Below are 23,741 nucleotides of genomic sequence, written 5' to 3'. Positions count from 1 at the left end.
TTTGATGAAACGAAAGTCTTACGACACGAGGCGAGTAAATGACAAAATTTTAGATATCAAGTAAATTTAAACTAGTTAAATACTGCAAATAAATTTTAAATATAATACATAAATTGACCATATATTGAAATAATCTTCCTATTAAAAAAAAAAAAAAAAAAAAGAGTGATTTATTCAAATAGGATTATATTATAGTGAGGCCATATGGTTGAAGGAATGGGAGCAGTCTAATTCAGTGGCTTGCAAGAAGTACTGATATTACTATCATCATCTTTACATTATGCACTTAATCTTTTCAATTTCTGAAAATCCTGACAGTCTTGAATCAACTACATTCTAACAAATTTGCAAAGAATATAAATGTGCCCTGCTTGACACTCAAATTGTAGAACCATTTAAAGAGCAAGTTAATTTAATCCATACTATTTAACCTATAAAAGTTAACAAGAATAAACCATCTCACACATGTATAAAATGTTCAAAACTATTTAAACTTCTCAAAAACTTAAAACACACAAATATTTATTATAATCACAGAGAATTTATTGAACAAATGCAATGAACATCTGGAGTGCCTTCAGGTCAATCATTAACAATAGCCTTCAGACATTCATGAAATGCTGGTTAAGCTTTTACCATATAAAGACCTTTTGAAGACATTTTTTCCTTTAAACAGTTTTAAAGCTATATGGCTTATGACTTCTCTATTTAGAAAAAAAAAAGTAGTTAAAAACATACCTGTATATACACAAACATACATATTTACACGTCTTTTTTTCTTATCTGTGAAGTTTTCCATAGTTTTCTTTAAAATAGCAGTACAGGGAGAGTGTATGTTGTGCTGACAAAATGATCATCACATAAGAAGTACATCTGAAGAAGTTATCAACAAGGACTTTTAAGTAAAAAGCATAAAATATTCAGCAAGGAAAGTACAAAAGAGACTTTCAAACACAACATTCAAACCCATGCAAATTTAGAAAGAAAAAAAATTGTGTCAGTAAACAGTCAACATGAGTGACCTTCATGATGGGTTTTCAGATTCTGTAGACTTTGCCCTTGAATTGTCAGATCTTTCTTTCCTTTCATCTTTCTTTTCTTTGCTCCTGCTTCTGTCCCGTCTGTCTCTGTCTTTCTCCTTGCCTCTGTCTTTGTCCCGTTCTCTGTCCCGATCTCTTCTGTCACGGTCTTTTCCACGCTCTCGATCACGACTCCTTGAGCGTTCTCTTCTCCTGTCCCTGCTGTCTCGATCTCTGTCACGGTCTCTGTCTCTGTTCTTTGCTCTGTCACGGTCATGGTCTTTTCGGTCTTGATCTCTCTCCCTGCCACGGTCTCGGTCTCGTTCCCTGTCTCTCCTCTTGTCTCCATCTCCATCTCTGTATCGGTCAGAATCTCTGCGATCCCTCTCTCTACTGTGTTCTCTTTCCCTTTCCCTGCTGCGACCCCGCTCCCTTTCTCTTTCCCTGCTCCGGTCTCTTTCGCGATCCCTTTCTCTGCCTCGGTCATGCTCATGTTCCCTGTTCCAGCCCCATGATCGTCCACCATGACCACCTTCTCTGTCTCTGTCTCGCTCTCTCCTTCTATCCTCGGACAAGTCACGCTGCCTCTCTTCAGACAATCTTGAGGGTGCATCTCTGTCACGCGAACCACCATCAAATCTACTTGGACGGTTATGTGGCTCTGCACTATCCCTGTTGGAACTGCTTCGCCTCCTCATTTCAGGGGAGTGACGTCTCCAGTGGTCATCACGGTGGGTGTCTGGGCTGTGTCCACCTACACGATTCTGTATTGGGATTGGACCTTCAGGTGGTGTTGGAAGCAGAGGTCCGCGAACAGGTCTAACATCTCTAACATCACTTGGGTTATCATCATTGTAGTTAAATCGTGTTGGTTGGCCAGCTTCCTTATCATAATGCCCTGGTGGTGGACCTCTCGGGCCACCAAACTGCTGAACCGATGGTCCCCGGTGCCTTTCAAAGTCTTGAGATGAATTTCCCCGTGGTTCGTCAAATGATCCCCTGTGTTGAGGTGAACCACGGAATTGGTTTGGAGGTGGAAATCGCTGTCCTGACATTTCACCTGTAGGACCAGGAGGACCTCTTCGTCCATCAAAGTGGTTTGGTGGTGGTCCCCTAAAAGAAGGCCTTTGTGAGGGTATCTGGGGCTTCTCCATTCCCTGATGATAGGAGTTTCCACCATCTTCAAACTGATCACCAGGTCCTCTTGACATGTTAGATGGAGGTCCATGATCCCCAATGTTATGAAGTGGAGGTGGGCCTCTTGGCCCTGGGAAGTGGGATGGTGGTGGAGTTCTATTATCAAAGTGATTTGGAGGGGGGGCAGCAAATGGTGGAGGTGGGCCCCTAGGTGCAGAGAAGCTAAAAGGGGGTGGAGGCCCATTAAACCTTTGTACATCAAAGCTGGGAGGGGGTGGCCCAGGTAGAGGAGGCCCTGGATGTGGGCCTCTTTGCCCAATATGCTGAGGGGGCATTGAATTAATAGAATTATCAAATATCTGAGGAGGAGGAACTCTCTGACCAATTGGTTGGAATGGAGGTGGTCCTCTTGGTGTAAAATTTGGAGGTGGTGGACCTCTTGGAGCAGCATCAAACTGAGAACTGCTACCCCACTGATTCTGGAAAGGTGGATATGAACCATGTGGTGGATACTGAGAATGATCACTATCCCCAAGGGGAGGAGGTGGACCTTGCATTGGGGGAATCTGCATTGGCGGTGGTCCTGACATTGGTGGAGGGAGATGCATGGGTGGTGGAACAGTCATTGGTGGTGGGCCTTGCATGGGAGGTGGACCAAGAATAGGTGGAGGCCCAATATGAGGAGGAAAAGACATTGGAGGTGGAATGTTAGCAGGATTTGTTGTTGGTATGTGCTGTATATGGGAACTGTGAGAATCCATATAAGATGAGTTGTCTTGGATGACATCTTGTGGCACCCCTGAGTGTACAGATGTAGATAAAGTACTGATAGTTGAAATGTTATAATATGTGGTTGCAGTAGTCTCAATAGGCTGCCCAATGGATGAAACTTGGTCAGCTTTTAAAACGGACTGTCCAATGGATGAATCAGCTTTTAAAATGCTGGCAGAATTAGGCCAAACCTCCTCAAAACTTTTAATCTCAGATTCAATGGGATCATCCTTCGTTTTGAGTTCCTCTTCGGGTTCTTTTTCCATGTAGCTTTCCACTAACTCTGGGTCAATCTTTTCCCCTAGTAATGGAATAGAAACTTCTGTGCTCTCTATATCAAGAAAAGGCACCACTTCACTCTTGCTTGATTCCTCCCTCTCATCTTTCTCCTCAGACTTAGATACTTCTGGGTGCAGGATGGCAGGCTGCACAGAATCCAAGGTGGCAGTAACTTGCAATATGGGAATGTCTGCAGTTGCAGAAGGTTCCTCTACTGATGTATCTTCGGTAGAGTCCAGCTGTGCAGTTTGTGTGTCTGCGGCCATGCAAGCTTGTGTTAGTGATGTCTCTATCACTGTAGCTTCTTGTGGAGATGGTTTATCTGTAGTAACAGGAGATTCATCCTCTGTCTCTGTGGAATCAGAAGTCTGCCTTCTACTTGCAGATGCCTGTCTAGGGTCTCTACTCTGCCTTGGGTCTCTTCTCTGGTTAATAACTGGAGCAGCTGTACTCTTCGCCACCAACTCTTCAACCTTTTTACCAAGCTGCAGCAATTGACTGTTAGCTAAGAGAGTTGTAACAGGCTGAGAGACCAAAGTCTCTGGCATTTGCTGATGAACTGCTTCCTCGTGCTTCTGTTCCTCAATATGTTTGTCTTCAAGAACTTTTTGATGCTCAGTTAATTTTTTAGCACCTGGATCAACCCCAGTGTCATTAAAAAGAGAGTCATCCTCAGGGTCATAAGCAACATCATCCATCATAGTGGTGACCTCTGTTTGCTTAATGGCAGCCGATACTTTTGTTGTATTATGGGTATCTGCACCATAGCCAACAGCTGGGTCATATTCTTCTTCAGGATCATATGGTCTATCGTCCTGTACTTCTACCTCTCTACCCTTGGTAACTGCAAACTGCTGTACAATTGGATCTAGCATGGGCACAGAGACATCTACAGCACTTTGATCTGAAGGTGATAACGAGACGTCAGAATCTTGCTTCTTCTTACCAAAAAGTGTTTTCAGGATAGTCTGAAGTGGAGTGGCTGTTGATGGTGCCGAGACATTGGAGGATGGAGAATTACTGCCTGTGCTAGTGCTGATACCAGGTGCTTTCACAGAGGAGAGTATAGAAAACACAGAAGAGACAGAACTTGAAGTCTCAGCGGCACTGAGGGGTGGAGGGGTGCCTGGGGGAGTTGTGCTTATGGCATCCAGACTAGATCGAAGAACTTTGTCCTGTTTTATTTCAGATTTACCAACAGTGGATGGTTTTGGAAGGCCTGTCTCTTCATCTCTTAGAGTTTTAGAACGTTTCTCCTCATTCTCTAGAGGGGCTCCAGAACGCTTCTTGTCCTTCTGGCAAATCAACAACCCCAGGAGGAGATTGGGACGAGCTGGTTCCAGACCTGCAAAAAATTATGCAAAAACATTATATTACAATTAAGTTCTCTATAGATATATGATTAGGATCTTTAGGACATAACACATATATAACACATTTTTACATAGATCTTATTAGGCAAGAAATACACATAAAGAGAGCTTGTTCCACATAATACAAAATACTACAAACTGGTAACATGAACTGTTAAAACTTACCTATACAAAACTTATTTTTATGTTAGTTTTTTTTTTTTTTTTTTTTTAAATGTGCCAACCAAATTATCCTTGTGATACATTAAATTAGTAACCATTAAAATTTACTAATGGTAAATTAGAAGCTGTGTTAATTTAGCATAAATATTTCCTTACACACCATGAATTATATGACATGTATAGATATAACAGAATTATCAATAACACTACTCAGTTTCTTCCTCTGGCAAATTTATGGCAATAATGACAATTCTAATCATGTAATTTTTTTGCAATTTGTCTCAGGATAAGAAACTTGCTGGCGAACATCACTAAGTAATAATAACTCCTTGGGCAGGTCAGACGACTTCCTTGTTTTCCTTACAAGACAGGATGTTGCCCCGAATATAACTTACCATGGTTGCCATGATATTACAGCCAGTCCAACAGCAGACAGCATAAATGGCAACACCTTCATTTTGAAGTGTAATTTTCAGTGAGGTGGCAGTTGTAGATTACATTTATAGTTAGTCACTTTGAGCAACCCGATTATTAAACACTTGTTCTTACAATAAAATATGAACCTGAAAAAAGGCTAAGACACAAATATCTAGGACATCAAACTTGAATTCATGATATATTTTATTAGAAAGTCATAAAATACATGACAACTTGCAGACAAAATTAAGAACACACAAAATTAAACACACAAACAACTCAGTGTATGAGTTACATATTGTAGCACGTTGGATATGGCCAAGATTTGTTTTCCATTTTGTAAATTGTGGAACAAGCTTTCTATTTACAGAATACAGACAGACTGCTTACCTTATATTAACATAAACTGCTATTTATTAAAAGTCTGGGGAAGACACTAAGATGATTCTTTAAAGAGTTTTTATAATATCCTTGTACATGCTTACCTGGTCCATCAAATGGCAGAAGCTTTGCAGGAAGTGGGTCTTTTGAGCTCAAAGGGATGAGGTAAAGGTCTTTAATGCGCTTGTTGCTGTTTGCCACTACTCCAAACCGCTTACGGCTACTGAAATAAGAAAACAGAGACACATACGCCACCTCCTCCTCTTCAGTTGCTGGATGGAAACGAATGAGACTGAGTTCCTGAAAAAAAGCAAACTCAGCATCAAAAAACTGAAAATCGGTAAAATGCACATGAATAAAGTTAAGTACAATTTAAATTAGGTTGACTTTCCAAGTTCTGAATTTGATTCTAATGCATCTGAAATTTGTTTTTTATTTTCATACTTTTGACAGCGAAGTCTTCAACTTTCCCACATAATCCCAAACAGTGTGTGGTGATATTCTACCGCCAATATGAATGGTGTCAGGCAAGTCCTGCAAATAAAATAAAAATCAATCAATAACTCAACTTAAACCCCACAAATTAATATGAAGACCTTTAAGAAAGTCTTTGGAAAACAAACCTCCTTAATATGCTCAAATGATCCTGAAACCATATAGGCTTTTGTGACAAACTTGGCAACAGAGTGCATGTTTATGAATCCTTTCCACATCATTTCTTGTCCAGACAAAAACAAAGCGGTTTCACCCTCAGGACTGGGCTCTGACACACTAATAAAAATACAGATTTACAAATATTACTCCTTACTAAAATGATAACAATGTGGAAAGAAAAGTATTTTACACTACATGCCATATATTCAATATAATTCAATACAATTCAATGTTGCACCTGGTTGTACTGGACCCATAATTGCGCAGATCTTGTGAAGAAGCTGGTTTTGGTATCACAGGTCGGGCTAGAGATGCTGGGGCAGGAGGGGGCATGGGCAAAGGACCTTTTGCTTCTACAACCACAGGTTCAACAGAGACAGGAATATTTGCTGGCATAGCAGGAATAGCAGGAATATCAGGAACTATGTGAGGCACAGATGACCGGTGGCCTGCAGTACGAGGATCCCTTCGAGTTATTGTAACGGAAGAGACTGCTGGTACAGCAGCAGTGACTGGGGGCTGAACCACAGGAAATACACAGCTTGAATCCTCCATCTGCGACGTAGAATCAGGCAAAGGCATTTCAACACCAGAAAGAGAGGAACCTTGAGGGAGATCAGCAGGGGATTTGGAAGGTCGTGGCTCTGGTTTAGACTTAAAAGATGGCTCTGGCTTTTTAGGTGCAGACATTTTGGTTTTTTTAGATGGTGGTTCATCATCTGCAGACTTCTGGCCTGAAAAATTTGCAACATGTAATTTAATGATTAGCTGTTAGAAAGATCATAGGTGTATTTACAACCACTAGTAGCCAATTTCCAAGAAGTCTTGAGGGTATGTGACTTTTTTATTGTGGTGATATACTCCCACCTGTACAGATCTTGCAGTTCAGGTCAAAGAGATGAGCCCTGTGCTCTGCTGTAGTGTCTTTCAGCATACTACTGAAGATATCTGGCATTGAGCTGCCTTTACCAGAAGAGACTGGTGGTTGTTGTGCAGAAGTAGGCCGCGTGTCCTCTTGGGAGTCCTGCATAAAACAAGGACAAACATAGAATGAAAGGGACTTTATTATACAAGAACAACATTATACTTTAGGATGCTATTCTCATACATTTATTCATACATGTATATGCAGCCATGTGATAGAAAGGACAAAGTAAGGTAAAGTTGGAAGTTATGAGAAAAATTTATGCATTCAGCAAGTCACTTTAGGAAAATGAAATGAGAACGGAATATAGAGAGGTGTGTGAAAGAATAGACAGAAAAGGAAAGCAAGAAAGCCAGCACTTACAGCAGCAGAAGCCAAGTGGGGAGATTGGGAAGTGGCAGGCATACATACATCTCCATCAGACATAGGAGGAGGAGCTTCCTCCATGTCTACATCTGGGGGAGCACCCTCCTGTCTGGATCCACTTTTAGGCTGGGATCTTCCACTTAAATCCAGACTCTTTTGGAATAAGCACACAAGTTTAAGCAGAGAGTATGAAAATAGCATAATTTTTATCCGAGTTCATCCAAACAAACTTGGTTTACCTCAGAGACCTCAGATTTTCTCCAGTCTGACATCTCCTTGGAAAGAAGTTCTTCTGGACTAAGTCTCACCAGCCTGAAAGGACTGATCTCGCCACCAACCACGCGATAGAACAGGCCCTGCCACACAAATAAGTAAAATAATACAAAACTCAGCATTGCTGCATCTACTAAAATGCATATGTACATTACAAAAAATAATCATGATTGTCTCTAGCAAACTACAAAAAAGTGACAAACCTTGTTTTTGGGGTCCTTCAGGTTAAACATAAGGGATCTGTACTTGTTCTTATACTTGTTATCAGTGTTCAAATAAAGGTTAAACATCTCCTTCTCAATGCTGACGGACAACTTTCCCACTTCACTCTCAGACATGGAGAGATCATCACTGTCACTGACTCTGTGGCACAATAACAAATTTAAATATGCGAATTATTGGAGTGACATTAAAAATCATTTAAAAAGGCAATAAAATAAAAAAAATATATATATATAAAAATAAAGCTATTCAATATTTTAACTTTGGTTAAAAATGTACAAAACTTATATAATAAGCGAGTACATCCATCTTCCAAACCATGTTTTTGTTTTATCATGGATCACTATAGTATGCTTATACTAAGTGTTTATATTCTGACTATTTTAGACCAAGCAGGATGCCAATTGCTGTTGGAGTAACCCAGTACCGGCGTGACCCGTCGTATACGTTCAGTAGCTCTGACTATAAGGTTCTTCCCCAAGACGCATGCAGTTCTGTTTATTTACCACTAGATCACATAAAAGTTACATAGTGTACCTTTAATATTATTTAAATCAGAACCAAAATATTTAGTTAATCTAAATGAATTTACATTTTAATGTGCATTTATTTCTCATTTATTTTCTTCCTTTAAGTTTGATATTATGTGACATTTATGTTATAAATGTTATACCTCTGAATCATCTCTCACCTTTTATACAGGATATCAGTCAATGATCGTCTGATGTTGGATCTCATCTGGTTGTTGGGTGGTGGCTGTGGAGGAGCAACAGGTGCAGCGGGCTGGGTTGGTTTAGGCAATGGGTGTTGGGTGGATGACACTGGTGAAGGTGGGGTTCTAGTGGTGGGAGAGGGACCAGGCTCTGTAGACTCCTTTTGCCCTGTCTGTGGCTGTTTTTTGGGGATAGTAAAGGTGCTTTTGCCAACGCGAAGAGCTCCAGAGGCATGGTGGCGAGATCCTGGGGGGCCTGAAGGAGATAAAACCGGAATTGGTGGTGGGGGAGGTCCAGGCTTCTTCACTTTGCCCTGTGGTACGGGCTGTTTTCTTAACTCTCTGCCACTGCCCAAAGGTGGTGCGTTTGTTTTGCCTTTGGGAAGAGAAGAGGTGGTAGCAACTGTCTTTGTCCCCTTGGAGCCAGGGGACTTCTTTCCACCTTTGGGAGCAACATTTGAAGCAGGGGGTTTCTTGTCTGTGGATGCAGTCTCCTTCTCTGGTTTGACTTCTTCGTGGCCCTCCTTTTCTTTGTCTTTTTGGGGAGCTGCTGGACAACAAAAGGAATAAAAGAATTCATAAACAGAAATGGCAAATTGCTCCAAATAGCTCTTAATTTGGTCAATAATGATAATAATACTGCTCAATTGTAGTGCCTTGCCTTGAAACTGTAATAACTTTAAGTTACTGAATATGAAGACTACCATTACCAGTTCAAGAAATTGTTATAAAGACACAAAGAAGCAAATGTTGAACATGTTAGCTTTATTTTAGAAATTATTATACAATCATTTTTAAGCCAGTTTAAGGACTACCTGGCTCACATACCTGTAAGATGTATTTGTATACATTTAATTATATTCTGTAAACAATATATTAACCATAATCAGTAAGTGAATAGGTAGCATATATAATGTACCAACTTACTGGAGCACAAAGGAGCTATTAGTTGTTAAGTAATTTAACATTTTATTTATTCATTTATTAATATGCCAGATTTAAAGCAAAATATGAAGGGTTCATACTACATGAGCTAAATTTAGATTCACTGCTGTTTTGGCTTTCAATATTTTGCCATTATATACATCCCTAACCCAATTAAATATCGAAGGAAAAAAATCAATTATATGAATTAAAATGTTGAAAGTACTATTAAATGTGCAACAAGATAGCACACTGAGAATATAAAGCATATAATCCTGATGTAATAAACAGGTAATATTTCATAAGGACTTTACAAAGGATTAATATTTTTCCAGCTACACAGGAAAAAAGCATGTAAATATATTTAGAGATCTGAGTATATAACCAGTACACAATAACTAAACCATAGTGGACCTCAGCTCACTTGTATTGTAGATATGCATCCTTCATTTTCAATTGAAGGTACACAATGTACCACAAAGCAAAGTAATCCCATTCATGTGTTATTCTGATCAGACACATGTCTCCATATCTTGATCAACAATAAAAGCAGAAGACAAAACAATCCAAGGCAACCTTATGTACACTGTCACATTCAAAAGACTAACCCCATTCTTCAAAAAACTGCTGGGACCAAGACAAAAAATATTGATATTGATTTTCTATTTCATAATTTGCTGGTATCAAACAAATGCCCCACATTAAGCTTAAGGTATCCTTCTTTGTTTTTGCATATGGTAAACTGAAAACTTGCCCTTTCCAGTAATCAATCATTCCTACCAAATTCAATCCCTGCATCAAATCAACTGCATTCAGCTTTCAACAAGTATACTAACTTCTCAATATGTATTTGTTCATTTTTAAATACGCAATAAGACAAGAGTATCAGCATAATTCCACATTCTATGTATATGTATAAACAAAGCTTGACATTTCCGTGTGCTGCAATTATGAGGCATGTGAATTCTGTCGTCTGCTGTGGGGTGATATGGTGTCCTCAGCTGTTCTTCATTATGGTTCCTCATTACTTCAGCTTACTCTCTGGGCTCTTGGACTTTTCTGAAACGCCACAGTTCTTCTCTCAGGTCGGCTCCAAGGACTGTAGGCTTCTTATTGCAAATCATGCTGTGACATTTAGCCGATGGCTGACAAAGGCCAAAAGCAGGCAGAGGCCATGCCATCCCATGTTGTCATCCAATAAACAGACTTCTCTCACAATTGAAGCACAGGGGCAGCAGAGTATTATCCGCAATTTCACTTTATTTTGAATGCCACTTTGTCCACTCAAGATTTATAAATGCAGTGCATGCCAGTCAAATGAATATCAAATTAAAAGCTGTTAGTTAAAAAGTTACATGTTTTCATTAATATGTAACAGAACTGTAGTCAAATGTCCATGTGATCAGAGATGTTCTATTCTTAGTCGGGGAGGAGGGCAGGAGAAAAAGACACCAAAACCTACCTGATCAGGTGTGCGGTCAGTACATCTTTTCGGATGAAGTTATTGCCCCGATGACGGCAGAGATTGGAGATAAATGGCAATGGTATTCCACACATTGAGAAACTCAAAATCACATACACATACATTGTCGACGTGGGTCAGAAAGCTTTACAAAAGCATATCATGACAAGGCACTACAAGGCACTTTGGGCTCAGATCCCTAGGATCTACATTTTTAGATCACTTATTTAGTGCACGAGTAAACAACTAAATACTTATATATAGACTGTAATATACAGTCTTTATGCTTTTTACATCATAAATACTTACCATTTTTATCTTATTTTAAACTTACCTGTTCTGGATCTCTGAATGACCTGATACAGGTATTTTCCAAATATTATCATCTTGCAGTGTTACATAAAAACACTGGCAAATTTTTTTAAGATGTAGCACAGAGTGTCCAGCTTAAATCCATAATTATAGCTGTGCTAACATTTTCTGGCGCTAATATCCTTTAAAAGGCATGTAATTTCAATTCCAGTCCAATTTACACCAAAAGAGCTGCTATTATTAGATCTTTGAATCCCCTAGGCTGCAACCATTTCAATCAGTTGTTCTTGACAGTTCAACACCCCCATCATTGGTAGAGACAGGTCAATAAAATGTGGAAAACCCTCAGAGAGATACATACACGCTTTGTTTAACACAGATGCTGATATGGGTGTAGTCTTTTCTGGCGTTACTGCAATGTAATTATGGTCACTGGACCAGGATGACATGGCCGGAGGTGGCGGATGCTCCTCTGCATGCTTGTCTTCATCATCATCATCTTCCTCAGTCCCAGATTCTGACGACTCCTCCTCAGCTTGGTTAGACAACCTCCTTTCCGGTCCAGAACTCCTCTATAGACAAGAACAGAAAGCTTTGTTAGCAATTGTTTCTCTATATATATATATATATATATATATATATATGATAACTAAATAAAGATCACTCAATTAAGACACTGAGGAAAAACTTCATCTGTTTGAGACTACTACATTTAAAACAACATCTAGACACTTCAGGGTAAAGCTGATTTTTTTTTTTCTTCTAAAACCTGGATTTAAATGTCCTGGCATTATCAAAAGAGAGCAGATACAGTACCTGTTTTCCTGATTTATTGTGCACCTGAATTAACTACTGGATTAACAACTTTAGCAATTACACCTAAACATTCATGCAAGTGTATCTTCATCTAACAGTTATTCAGCCATAACCCATGTTAAACAATTGCCTACCATTAACGCCTTAATAATAATAATCATGCAATATTTATTTTATTAGGTGCCTATTATTAATACCTTCTGTGGTGATTTATTTGTGGTCTTTTTCTGCGCTTTGGGCTTGCCCCTCTCTTTCTGTTTGGAGTCTTTTCCATCCGTGGTGATGGTCTTCATGGCAGCAGCAGCATGTCTGAGTATGCAGTCGTTCCCACAGTAGACAGAGTCAGGAAGAGCATCTCTCTCACAGCCAGGGCCGATGCACTTTGGGAGGGAAGATCCCTCAACTGCAGTCACCTGCTGAAAACTCAGGGATGTCAAACCTTTGTGGCCACTACATTACGGCAGCAGATCTACACCGTATGTAGTTTACCATTTTTTTTTTTTTATAGCAAGCTAAACAGTGGCATTTTTCCACTATCAGTTTTAAAAATAGTAATATATTGTGGTGACATGACCACATCAAGTGCCCTCCAGTTAAAAATGTCATTGCTTACTGATAATTTTAAACTCAATTTTGTGTAAAAATGTCTTAACATTGTGTCCTTATCAAATGAGTCAAAAGATGATTTTGGCTCCAAGGTCATCCATGGCATTAGAAATAAAAGGCCAAGTCACTGCATTGTAGAATACAGTATCCAAGCGCAACAAGCTCTGATTTAACTATTCTACAGAAACTATACTGCAGCAAAATGGTAGCATGCTAAAATGCTAATCCAAACAAAGTCAAGACTCTTGACTCCACAAAATTCTAGTCTGCAGAAAATAATAATACTTTGAATGGATTTTTAAAGATTTGCTTCACTAACAGACTGATCCAGCACAAAAAACATATACATATATATATATATATATATATATATATATAAAAAAAAGTAACAATTCAAACAAAAATAGAATTTTGCAATTCTTCTAGCAAATATGATATCAGATAATTTAGAATCAATTATTAGACTTTTCTATAGTATTTAGTCTTAGCATATTTTTGATTTCAAAATGTATTTTAAGAGGGGCTCATTTGGCAATCTCTATCATTACATTCAGCAAAAAAAATAATTAGTTGCCTTGAAGAGGTGAAATTCAAGTGAGTTAGTTATTATAATCCCCTTTATATTAGCAGGAAAGGTATTCAGTTGAGAAAAACACCCAATAATGACATGACACCCAATAAAAACATTTTTCAGGCTTTGTATATGGCACTAAAAAGGGTTCTTCTCAGATGTTGTTGCAGCAATCTGATTTCCTATTGATGTTTTCCCAACATTAATAACATTTTTAGTGGCCAAACCTGGTAATCATCATAATTATATTGTATAATAAAACAGAAAAAGCACAGATATGACAGCTTTAAAATTAGCTAAATGCCAAATATTGACATCAAAAAATGAATTGTATGAATAATTTGAATCAGATATTGTTGTAATTTACATTTAAGTTAAACGTTCAAAAATGTGTCACTGACAATAAAATCCTGTGAGAAAAACTGTCAAATTTCAAGCATGGAAGAACAAAGCATTGATCCAGAACCAACAGGATTATTTCTTTAACCCCATTAAATTACATGTAAACAAAAGTGCAGTATTCAAACTCGTGTTTCACACGGAGACATACCGGCTGGAAAATCTTTATTTTCTTTTTCCCACTAGGATTGGTAGCCTTCTCGATCCTGCCCTTGATACCCAGGTCATCAGAAGCTTTCTCCTCTGTGGTGGCTGCAGAAGTGCTAGATGGTGTAGTGAGACCAGTCTCAGTTTTACGAAGGCCAGCTACTGGCCGTTTGCCATTCTCTGCAGCTGCCGTGGAGGAACCGGCCTTGGAAATCTGTCCTTTCTGTGTGTAGCAGTTTGGACAGACATAGTCCTCTCCGTTTCTCTCCATCAGTCGGCCACGTGCCTCAGAGATGCCAACGCAGTCGCCATGAAACCACTCCTCACAGCGATCGCAGCAGATCATGAACCTAAGCACAAGGATTTAAACAATGACCAAACACCTTCAATGATCATTAAATCCACAAAAGACATATTAGGTGGGCTCTGATTGTTTGGCTACCGATTACTATCGTCCAATAATCGCTTTGAACTCTTAATTTGACGATCTCATGCTGACAATGCATAAAGACGAGCGCCTATGGTGTGAGGTATGGAATGACATACAGCGGTGCCGTCTCAATCTCTCTAAAATAATTATAATGCTAAAAGTGAGGTACAATTCATATTTCTTTATTAAATAACTTAATTTGAAAACTTTCTGTGAGGTGTAATTTCACAAACAGCATGAGGGAATCACTGTGCGCTCTTTCTCTATCCCTCTCAAAATGCACAAATGGCTTCACATCATCACATTGCGTCTGCACTATAACTGAAGCGGGCAGCACAGTTGATGGAATTGTCACTTACACATTTGAGGCAGTGTTGCATCATCACTAAATTGTATAATTTGCATTTCTTTTTAAGTTTTGCCAGTGTTTTAACTACTCATCACTTGCGTGCCGTTCTACAGATGTTGCGCTAATGCACGCTCTAAGCGCGCACACAAAGCATCACTAACAGCTCGCAAGTAGCAAATTGCAATAAATTGCGCTTAAATGGTCAAATAGAGATAACCATGTACAAAATACATGTGTAACAGTATATTGGATCCGTGCAGCTCTTAAAGTGATAGCAGCCTAAAAATCCTTTCTTTGTCTTTTGTTGTTTGAATAACATTAATGCCACAACTTTTGACTGAATAACTTCTGCAACTTCAATTGTAAGGATTATTCTCTATTTATTCAGAGAAGACTATCCATGTATTTTACATTTGATTCCTTATTCAATTTCTTACCTTAATACTACTGTTAGACCTACCTGAAAAAAATCTTTATTCTATTATATTTATTTGTGCTATTGCCTGTAAATTGTTTATTTGTTCTTATTTTATTACTTACGGTTTCTTTTTTTGTGTGTGAATTCAATTCAGTGTTTGAAATCAGGCTTGTGCTGCGTCAACTATTGTGCAACAAAATTAACCCAATGTTAAAAAAAAATGCACTGCATTATCAAAACATCAAGTGAGAACTATATATTTTTTTGAAAAAGTCTTAAAAAAAACCTAAAGGGGGGATTCTCCCCATTTCCCAAAATGAAATTCAGGCCCTGTATTAATGTCTGTAAAAATCCTCATTGGAGAATTCCTATAAATAATTGTACATGATAAAAAGAAGGCTTCAAGTAGATCGGTGTCGGCAGACACTACTTTCTGTGTTTGACGATAGGTGATCAGCTCCAAAATTCCTAATCGGAGCACTCTTAAGTTATATAACCTCTGCTGACAAACAGAAAGCAAGCAAAGGGCAATCTTTGCCTCAAATAAAACACATGCCACTTTTTTGCCTCTTCCCTGATGAGGACAGTGTGTAACATTAATCAAGTGTTAAATTAACAACTAACAATGATTGAGAATCCACCTAAATAGAATTGTGGAACTTGTACCAATAATTTGTCAGGATACTCATAATTTGACCCTTTCAACAACCCTTTCTGCAATCTAACAAACTCCTCATTGCTGATCATTTATAAAACACAATCATAATATAAATCAGTAAAAACAATGATAAAAAAAAAGCATAGATCGTATATCACCAGATATTGTCTGTATACTGGAATGCACTCATAGAACAAACTATATCTACTGTGTGAAAACACCCTGAGATGCAAAAGTAAATCAAATACGGATGTCATTTTTGTCAAATACATGTTTTATAGGCAATGGCAGTTACTTGCTGTTTAGTTTTAAGATGTACATCATACCAATAACTTGCACAATAGTTTTAACATGCAAAACACTTTCTAGTACTCATTATATTGATTCCTCCTTGGCCTTAATAAAACCGTTTAGGCTGAGAAACCCATGATTTAGTTTAAAATACTCCAGGCGATACATGTGCACATACTTACAGGGCATAAGAACACTTGAGTTTTGTTCCTTTGTGCTCTCAATCTTCTGCTGATGACACTCATATAAGAACTCCTTTTACTTTTAATATGTACTTCAACTTAAACTTCTAAAAAAAAACACTTTATTTTATAGAAGTGATATAAATTATGTATACCAATGTTATTAAAATAATTAAAACTGTTTTCTTTTTTTCTTAGTCGTTTTATAACATATATTTATAATCTGTATATGTATAAAATCTGCATATTTCATAAATTAAATTAACAAAATTATACATTTTATAGATTTTAAATATAATTTATACAAATATTATCAAAAGTTATTTCTTAGTCATTTTTTTCTGCTGAATCTACATGTATCAGTAATAATTTAATTCCAGCAAACATCATCTCATGCACCTCCATCAAAGACACATACCTTTTGTTGTGTTTCTGCCTGCAGATGCAGTAAAGTGCATTAGGGTCATAACCATCACTGTCGCACTCACTGGACGACGACTCGTCGTCATCATCCTCATCCTCATCCTCATCATCATCGTCCTCATCCTCTTTCTTCTCTTTGCGGAGCTTCACTCCTACTTTGGGTTTAGTGTCTCTTTTAGAATCTTTACTGACTGCTCTGGTAGGACGTCTATTTACAGACTCATTTGAGGAGACCTCTTTGCTCTTATTACCCTCCTCCACATCTTCCTCTTCTTTCATCATCAAATCCATCGCTTGTTCCTTTTTTGCTTCCACATCCTTTCCATCTTCAGCACAGGCCGCAGTTTCAACGTGTTCTTGAGTCTCTTTCGTTACTTCGCTTCCAGCCTCCTCTTCGTTTTCAGAGCTGCCATCATCACTCACCGAGCCTCCGCCTGCTTTCGGCTTTACTGCCCTCCTCGCCCTTCCCCGGCCCCTTTTCCTTTTCTCTGGTGAGGGTACTTTCTGTTCCTCTGCTTTGGCTTCTGCGTTTCCGTCAAAGCTGGCCTCGGAGGCCGTTTCGGCATCTGTTGGGGTCTGGGATGGAGGATCCCCTCCCTCAATTCGTGACGGACAACTTCTCCTGCCCGTTCCTCTTCCTCGCTTCACAGTGACCAGAAACTCTTCCAGTTTGTCTGTGCGCTTTGCCTGCCTGCCGCTACGACGCACTGGGGCGCCCTTGCCCTCTGGGGTCTCCGCTGCCATTTCTCCAGGGATTTCCCTCTTAGCAATGGTGGTCCGACGAAAGCCCCAAGTCTTCTTGAACTCGCGTGAGGGCTTTGTGGATTTGTCAGGGTCCTCTACTTTGTCTTCACTAACATCACCTTGGTCTGTTTGATCTTTGACTTCTTCTGAGACCGATGTTGGTTCTGTGTGTGAAACATAGCAATATTAGTCGTCAATAAATGTTTAAATGCTACATATATGCAATTTGGATCACAAAACTGTGATAACATGCATCCAAGCTGATAAATCAATCAAAATGCAGGTGCAATTTCAGTAAAAACATGTTAATTGATATGGTGATATATGACACCACATACTGAAAAAAGCTTTTAGCCATTTAATATTTTCCATTGCATGCCCAGAATAGATAGAGACTCTTAAATCTCAGTGATTACATCTTGTTTCAGTAATTTCTAAATTTGAAACCCTGATTGCAGTAAATCCCACGGCTCTCTTGTACAGGAGTGCATGTGTTGGAGTGGGCCGTGGGTACCTTGTGAGCTGGTATCCACAGGATCCTGGCTAGGCTCAGGCTCAGGGGCTTGAGCCAGCTCAGGGCTCACACTCTCCTCCATAGCAGAGAGACACTATTTTTCAAACAGAATATCTATAATTAAAAAGAACAAAGATTTAATGGAGAGCACAACTCCCAAATATATCTACAAATTCCTAAGCGAAAAGGCTGAAGCCTCGTGGCTTTCTAGTAGACTGTGCCGGTGAGTCTTTCCTTTGGATGTGTCATGCATGCATTTAGTAAATTGTGTCACTGAGGCCTATTAAAAAGGATTTAACATGCTTCAGATGTTTAAAAGTGCTCCATCCATTTTAGAAAACCAGAACAAAACTATGACATTGATAATTCCGATGGAAACTATTTCTCTTCTTGTTCATACAGTGCACACTGGGCTCCTTAAAAACTACATTACATGAAACAAATATTTGTTAATATCTAAATATAATAAATATCTAGAACATCTCTGTTGAGTTGTATAATTCAGAGAATGATGCCCCCTGAATCTTATTACACAAAACACTGGTGAAATAAAGAACATATCCGACACTGAACGTATATAAACAGACAATAAGTTTTTCAAAAATAAAGTAATACTTTTATTTAGCAAGGACACATTGAATTGATAAAAAAAATATCAGATTTGCCATCACAAGAATAAATTACATTTTAAGTTATACTAAAATAGAAACAATTCATTTAAAATGAAGTATTTCACAATATTAGTTTTTACTATATATTTTTTTGCTATAAATGCAGCCTTGATGAACGCAAGACACTTCTTTCAAAGTCTACACACACACACACGTTAATTAGAATCAAAAACCTTAACAGTGAAATACAAGTAGAAATATTCCTTAAAATTATACTTTTTATTATTAAAAAATAAGCAGGATCAGTGGAAAACATCTACTTAATTTATAAACAAGAGGTTTCATCATAAAAAGTGCAATTTGCCATTTTGAATATATTTCTCCTTAAACTTCCTTCTGACAAAGACTAATCAATACATTTCAAGTAGACAACATGCATACATCAAGTTTGTATTACTACTGAAAAATTACTTTTGCACGAAAACTTCCATAATTGTGTATTTTAAGTTTCATACAACAGTGTAATACATGTATGTATTATTATAGCAGACTAATTACATAATTGATGCATTGAATTTATCATTTTCACTCATTTTACATTTTTACAAGCTAGGAATTAATTTCATATTACTATGCAAAAAATACTTTGGATTATTTTGAATGTCATACAACAGCATGTTGTATGAATTGTCCATCTTTGATGGACTTTTTATGTATGACGTGATACTTATATCAATTATATCTGGTTTAAGGCTAACAGAACAATGAAAATCATTTTAATGGCAAGACCTGCATTAATTACTATTAATAAAGGCTGTAAAGATATTTAACAATCTAGACCAGAAAACCAGACCTGCTGTAAGAAGACACCTGCAAGCTCTAACATGCATTTGGCAATGGAGGTAAAGTTCCAAAAGTCATATTTATAAGGTTCAAGTGTTTAGGACACAATTACTGTCAACCATTCTCACTACAATATACAGTAACAGTGTGACTTCAGTTGTCAAAAACCATGCAGACTCTCATACTAACAGTAGTGAAATGCTGTACCTGTTTGCTATGATGACTGGAACTCTTGTATTTAAGATACTGATCTAAAAACAACACAAAAGGAAGTTAAAAATTAGCAATGAAAACTTAACCTCTCATGTTAAGAAGGCTACCTTGATGTGTTAGGTTGTCCTTTCAGCACAACATATAACTCTTTTTCTGTATATAATCTGTTTCTATTCAGCCAGTTAAGTCCATGAAGTTTTACACAAGAAAAATCAAGAGTACCAAAACTGTTACACAAGATCAACTGAATGAAGATATGCATGTTTGTCACATAATGTTGCATTAATTGCAAATTAGTATGTCTACAAATTTATAAAAACCCTACAGTTAAAACATTTGCATTTAAAAACCAGTTTACCTAAATACTATCAGCAATATGATCTTCTATATGGAATTAAATATGCCATATATTTGAATAGTATTACTAGTACAAACAACCACCAAAATATTCATCAACCACTGCAATAGACCCAACCTACTAAGGTTGAAAGCCAGTCCTACTGAAAACATTTACTTTAAAACATTAATAATGCATTTTTAATTATCTTTACTCATATTAGTCATGGTCAATTAATTATACAATAAACACTTTTACATATATACACAAACAAGTGAATGAAGGTTCATCCCTCTCACAGCACTTAATGTGAAATTATTTCGAAAAATACATGGGCGTCATGTATAAACCTTTACAGTCAATTAAACAACAATATTGATTTAATACAAAATATAACAAATAAGTCAGGAAAGAAACTGCACCTTTATTTGAAGACACGTATAATTGCATTACAAACGTGCTCAAGGCCTAGTCATTAAACGTGTCTGAGATTCATAAAATTATGTCTGGTGTAATTTAAGGGAAGATAATCCACTTTCAGAAGGAGTGTGGTATATTTATGAATACATCATTCCTGCATACATGCTACATTAGTCGTTTTAAACTAACTAAATAAATAAATAACATAACGTTACATCGGTGTGCTCTGGAATGGCCGCCCACAGCATTGAGTGCCATAGTAACTCACGTATACGCAAACAAAACTGACACGAGCAAATCAGCACAGCTAAGTTATAACCCCTAACTGCTGTAAAATATACATAAGCGTAATAAAGAAAAGGGCGACAAAATGAGAAAACAACAGCTTCCAGGGTTAAACATCGAGATTTGTTACTTGCCCGTTAGCTTTAGCTAATCGCTAGCGCACGACCTCCATTGCACAGTCTGAGAGATCCTTTAATTCCTGCTATGTTGTTCCTTAGACTTATTCATTATAAGAGTCTGTGTGTATGTGGCGTTGAATATAATTCTGGTTGGAATGTAATACTGCTGCTAAATCGAACTCATTTCTGCGAATCGGTTCTTTCGAACACTCCGTTTCTCGTCATCGAGTAATGACGCCATCACGTGGTTCCTACGTCTCGGCGTTCCATTAAAACCGTATGTACGTAAATATTGCTGTTTATAACGTTATTGATGCGTATGTTCAGTGTAAGTGCGTATTATTGAATGTGCCCCAGTGTCGCGATCGAATCGTTCAGACTACTTTCTTGAATCGACTCAAAAAAGGATTCGTTTACGAATCGTATGTATAGTAAGCGCAATGGTGGGTTTAGGTCACGGAGAGCTGCCACGTGAGAAGCTGTTATCGTCTACGCGTAATTTTTATCATTTGAATGCCAAAATAATTAAGAGATAGTTCATAATAATGCACTATATGCTGGAGACTTTAAATATTTATAACGTTTTAAAAGTATATATATAAAATCACAGATAGCCTTATCTGCACGGGCTAGTTTCCCATGCAGAAAAATACATAAATATATATATAAACAAACGTACCTAACGTTACGATAAATCCGACTAAAACAAACAATGTGCACGTTTAGTGTGATGCAGATGACTGCACACACCCACTTTGTCGACACAATACAATTCAAAACTTCACTGCATGAAAATGCACATTAAACCACCACATTTCTTAAAACGACGCAAATAATGCAACTGGGTACATAGGAATCTGTAAATAGTTTAGAGAATAACGTACAGTCAAATTGTAATAGAAACATAATTACCTTACATAAGACAGACATGCGTTTAAACTCACATACCAAAGGCTGTTATTTAATCAAAATACAAAACCGCTGTTTACTCGTTTGTCTCGGGTTGTTTTTACTCCGTCTGAAATAATCTTTTTGTATCATATCAAATATATACGGAGGCTCGTGGCGCCATTACTGGAGCGCGAGTTTCACTGATGTAAATCTGACAAACTGTCTGCACCTCTGTGTTTATTAAGCACAAATGAACAGCGAAATAGCATGCGCTAGTGTTCATTACAGCTGCAAATGCATACTTACTTGTTAGCATTAATGTCGTTCGGCGTACGGTCAATGCAACGGTGTGACCTCCATTTTCTTTTCTTGTTGGTGATGGCGGCGAATTTTTGCCTCTAGTGCTCCAGTCCAGATAGCGTGAGACGAAGCACAAAGTTGAAGTTACAATGTAAGACAGCGACGCAGTGTCGTGGGGGTGAAAATGCACCATCCACAGATATCTGACATGTAGAAGTGCGCCCTCTAGTCTGCAGAATCAGATATATTGCCAATATACTCCCATACACATGGAATTTGTCTCGGTGAGGTCCCTGTGCAGCGGGAGAGGCCAGGGATGGTCACACAGGAGCTGGATTATCTCCAAAAGCCAGTTTGGGGCGATCAGTATGACAGTGACAGCATTCTCTTACTCTTTTTAGTGTTGGTATGATCAGACTCAGCATAGGAAACACTTAAAGCAACGCGTTTGGCCATGCATGTGTGCGGTAGAGCCTCCACACCCAAAGGTGCACCGTCTCTTACCAGAGAGAAAAATAGAGGGCAATGAGTGTTTTCGTGTTAGACGATGGGATCTACAGCAGCTCGGCCAAACCTTTCCCACAACAGGCTCACTACCTGAGGGTGGAGAGTCCAGTACCGCTGTTCAGTACTGAAACTCTCTCATTCACAACAGTCCCAGTGGAATAACTGAGACAGTCGAGGCCATCAGTCTCTGAAAGCCAGATTTACTAACAGCTTGCGCTAGCGGAAGCCCTCTTTTGGCATTAAAAATACTACTGTTGGGATTTACTAAAGACGAGCGGTGTAAAATTAGTTCTGAAAAGGCGTGGACTGAGTTGTTTTTGCGGCTGAACTTATTGCATATGCATTTGTAGGAGTTTCCCTTTCAGACGCAAAATTTATGGGAGGAGAGTATTTAAATGAATCACGTAATGTGATTTACTAATGTTTGAGCTAGTCAATTTACTGGTTGTGGCGACCAGGGCGGGCGAGAGCCGTGAGGGAACGGCGCAAGGCCGGTGACGCAAGTGCACAACAAGCATCACCTGGGAGGCGCACCGGCCTTGAGTCTCTCACGGAGGAGCTCCGGGAGCATAAAAGGAGGAGCGACGACCGTGGAGGACGAGAGAGGACCAGGCCTGGACTTTATGTTATGGTTTTGTTATGTTTGTGTGGCCGGCAGACGTCCGCGAGGGTCTGCCGGCATTACTTTCCTTTTGTTCTTTGTTTATTTTTGAATTAAAGTTACGTTGAATGTTCGCCGGTTCCCGCCTCCTTCTTCCCATATTTACGAACGTGTTACCCAATGTAACACAGTTCGTAAATGGGAAGAAGGAGGCGGGAACCGGCGAACATTCAACGTAACTTTAACTCCCAGGTGATGCTTGTTATCACTTGCGTCACCGGCCTCGCGCCGTTCCCTCACGGCTCTCGCCCGCCCTGGTCGCCACACTGGTATTTGTGCCATTATTTGACGCCCAAAAAAGCATGTTTTAACCTATTTTGCAACTTGGCTGCAATTGTTGCTTCTAGGAGGAGAACAGAGAGCACGTGTTAGAAGGGAGAAAATATTTTCCACTCGTATTAATTTCTTTGGAATGCCAGAGGAAGACGTTATCTGAACCATATCGTTTGCCCAGCCATGTTGGCCTATATATATATATTACATGTAACAAGTTGCTCCTGTGTCGACCCGCATCTGATGAGCATCACCTCTGCTTATTTGCGACCCAGCGCTAATTTTCACTGCTCTTGGTAGATTGCGTTGGTCATTATGTAAATTATTTGACTGTGTCTGTGTTC

The 23,741-nt window shown here is 38.6% G+C and overlaps 1 protein-coding gene across 7 annotated transcripts; it reads right to left on the bottom strand.

Annotated features, from left to right (window-relative positions):
* Positions 1-548: 548 nt before the first annotated feature.
* dido1 (death inducer-obliterator 1) lies at positions 549-22,066 on the bottom strand. 7 transcript variants are annotated; one of them, XM_067388287.1, is made up of 17 exons: positions 21,963-22,066; positions 19,599-19,642; positions 17,938-18,051; positions 16,675-17,587; positions 13,933-14,278; positions 12,403-12,621; positions 11,751-11,961; positions 8,671-9,241; positions 7,961-8,120; positions 7,724-7,840; positions 7,482-7,637; positions 7,061-7,217; positions 6,432-6,927; positions 6,163-6,310; positions 5,984-6,073; positions 5,644-5,839; positions 549-4,551 (listed from the first exon to the last, which is right to left on the bottom strand). In XM_067388287.1, exons 3-17 carry the CDS (start codon positions 18,017-18,019, stop codon positions 1,025-1,027), a joined length of 7,389 nt encoding a protein of 2,462 aa, XP_067244388.1. In that variant the 5' UTR covers positions 18,020-18,051; positions 19,599-19,642; positions 21,963-22,066; the 3' UTR covers positions 549-1,024. The 7 variants fall into 7 exon arrangements, with proteins under 7 accessions (XP_067244388.1, XP_067244387.1, XP_067244390.1 ...); XM_067388286.1 differs by lacking the exon at positions 21,963-22,066 and adding an exon at positions 20,781-21,154; XM_067388289.1 differs by lacking the exon at positions 21,963-22,066 and adding an exon at positions 20,781-21,154 and having other exon boundaries at positions 12,403-12,618.
* Positions 22,067-23,741: the final 1,675 nt, after the last annotated feature.

The sequence above is a fragment of the Chanodichthys erythropterus genome, chromosome 6 (genome assembly GCF_024489055.1).
Source record: "Chanodichthys erythropterus isolate Z2021 chromosome 6, ASM2448905v1, whole genome shotgun sequence".
Lineage (NCBI taxonomy): Eukaryota > Metazoa > Chordata > Actinopteri > Cypriniformes > Xenocyprididae > Chanodichthys > Chanodichthys erythropterus.
Note: the sequence above shows the minus strand (reverse complement) of the source record. Positions and strands in the feature narration are given on the sequence as shown.

Bases quoted from the DNA above. Each gene is read 5' to 3' on its own strand.
- dido1 (XM_067388287.1), bottom strand. From the start codon at position 18,019: ATGGAGGAGAGTGTGAGCCCTGAGCTGGCTCAAGCCCCTGAGCCTGAG. The intron at 11,962-12,402 runs GTATTAATAATA...TCTTGTCTATAG, and splicing joins CAAATAAATCACCACAGAAG to AGGAGTTCTGGACCGGAAAG. The intron at 7,638-7,723 runs GTAAACCAAGTT...TTATTCCAAAAG, and splicing joins GAAAATCTGAGGTCTCTGAG to AGTCTGGATTTAAGTGGAAG.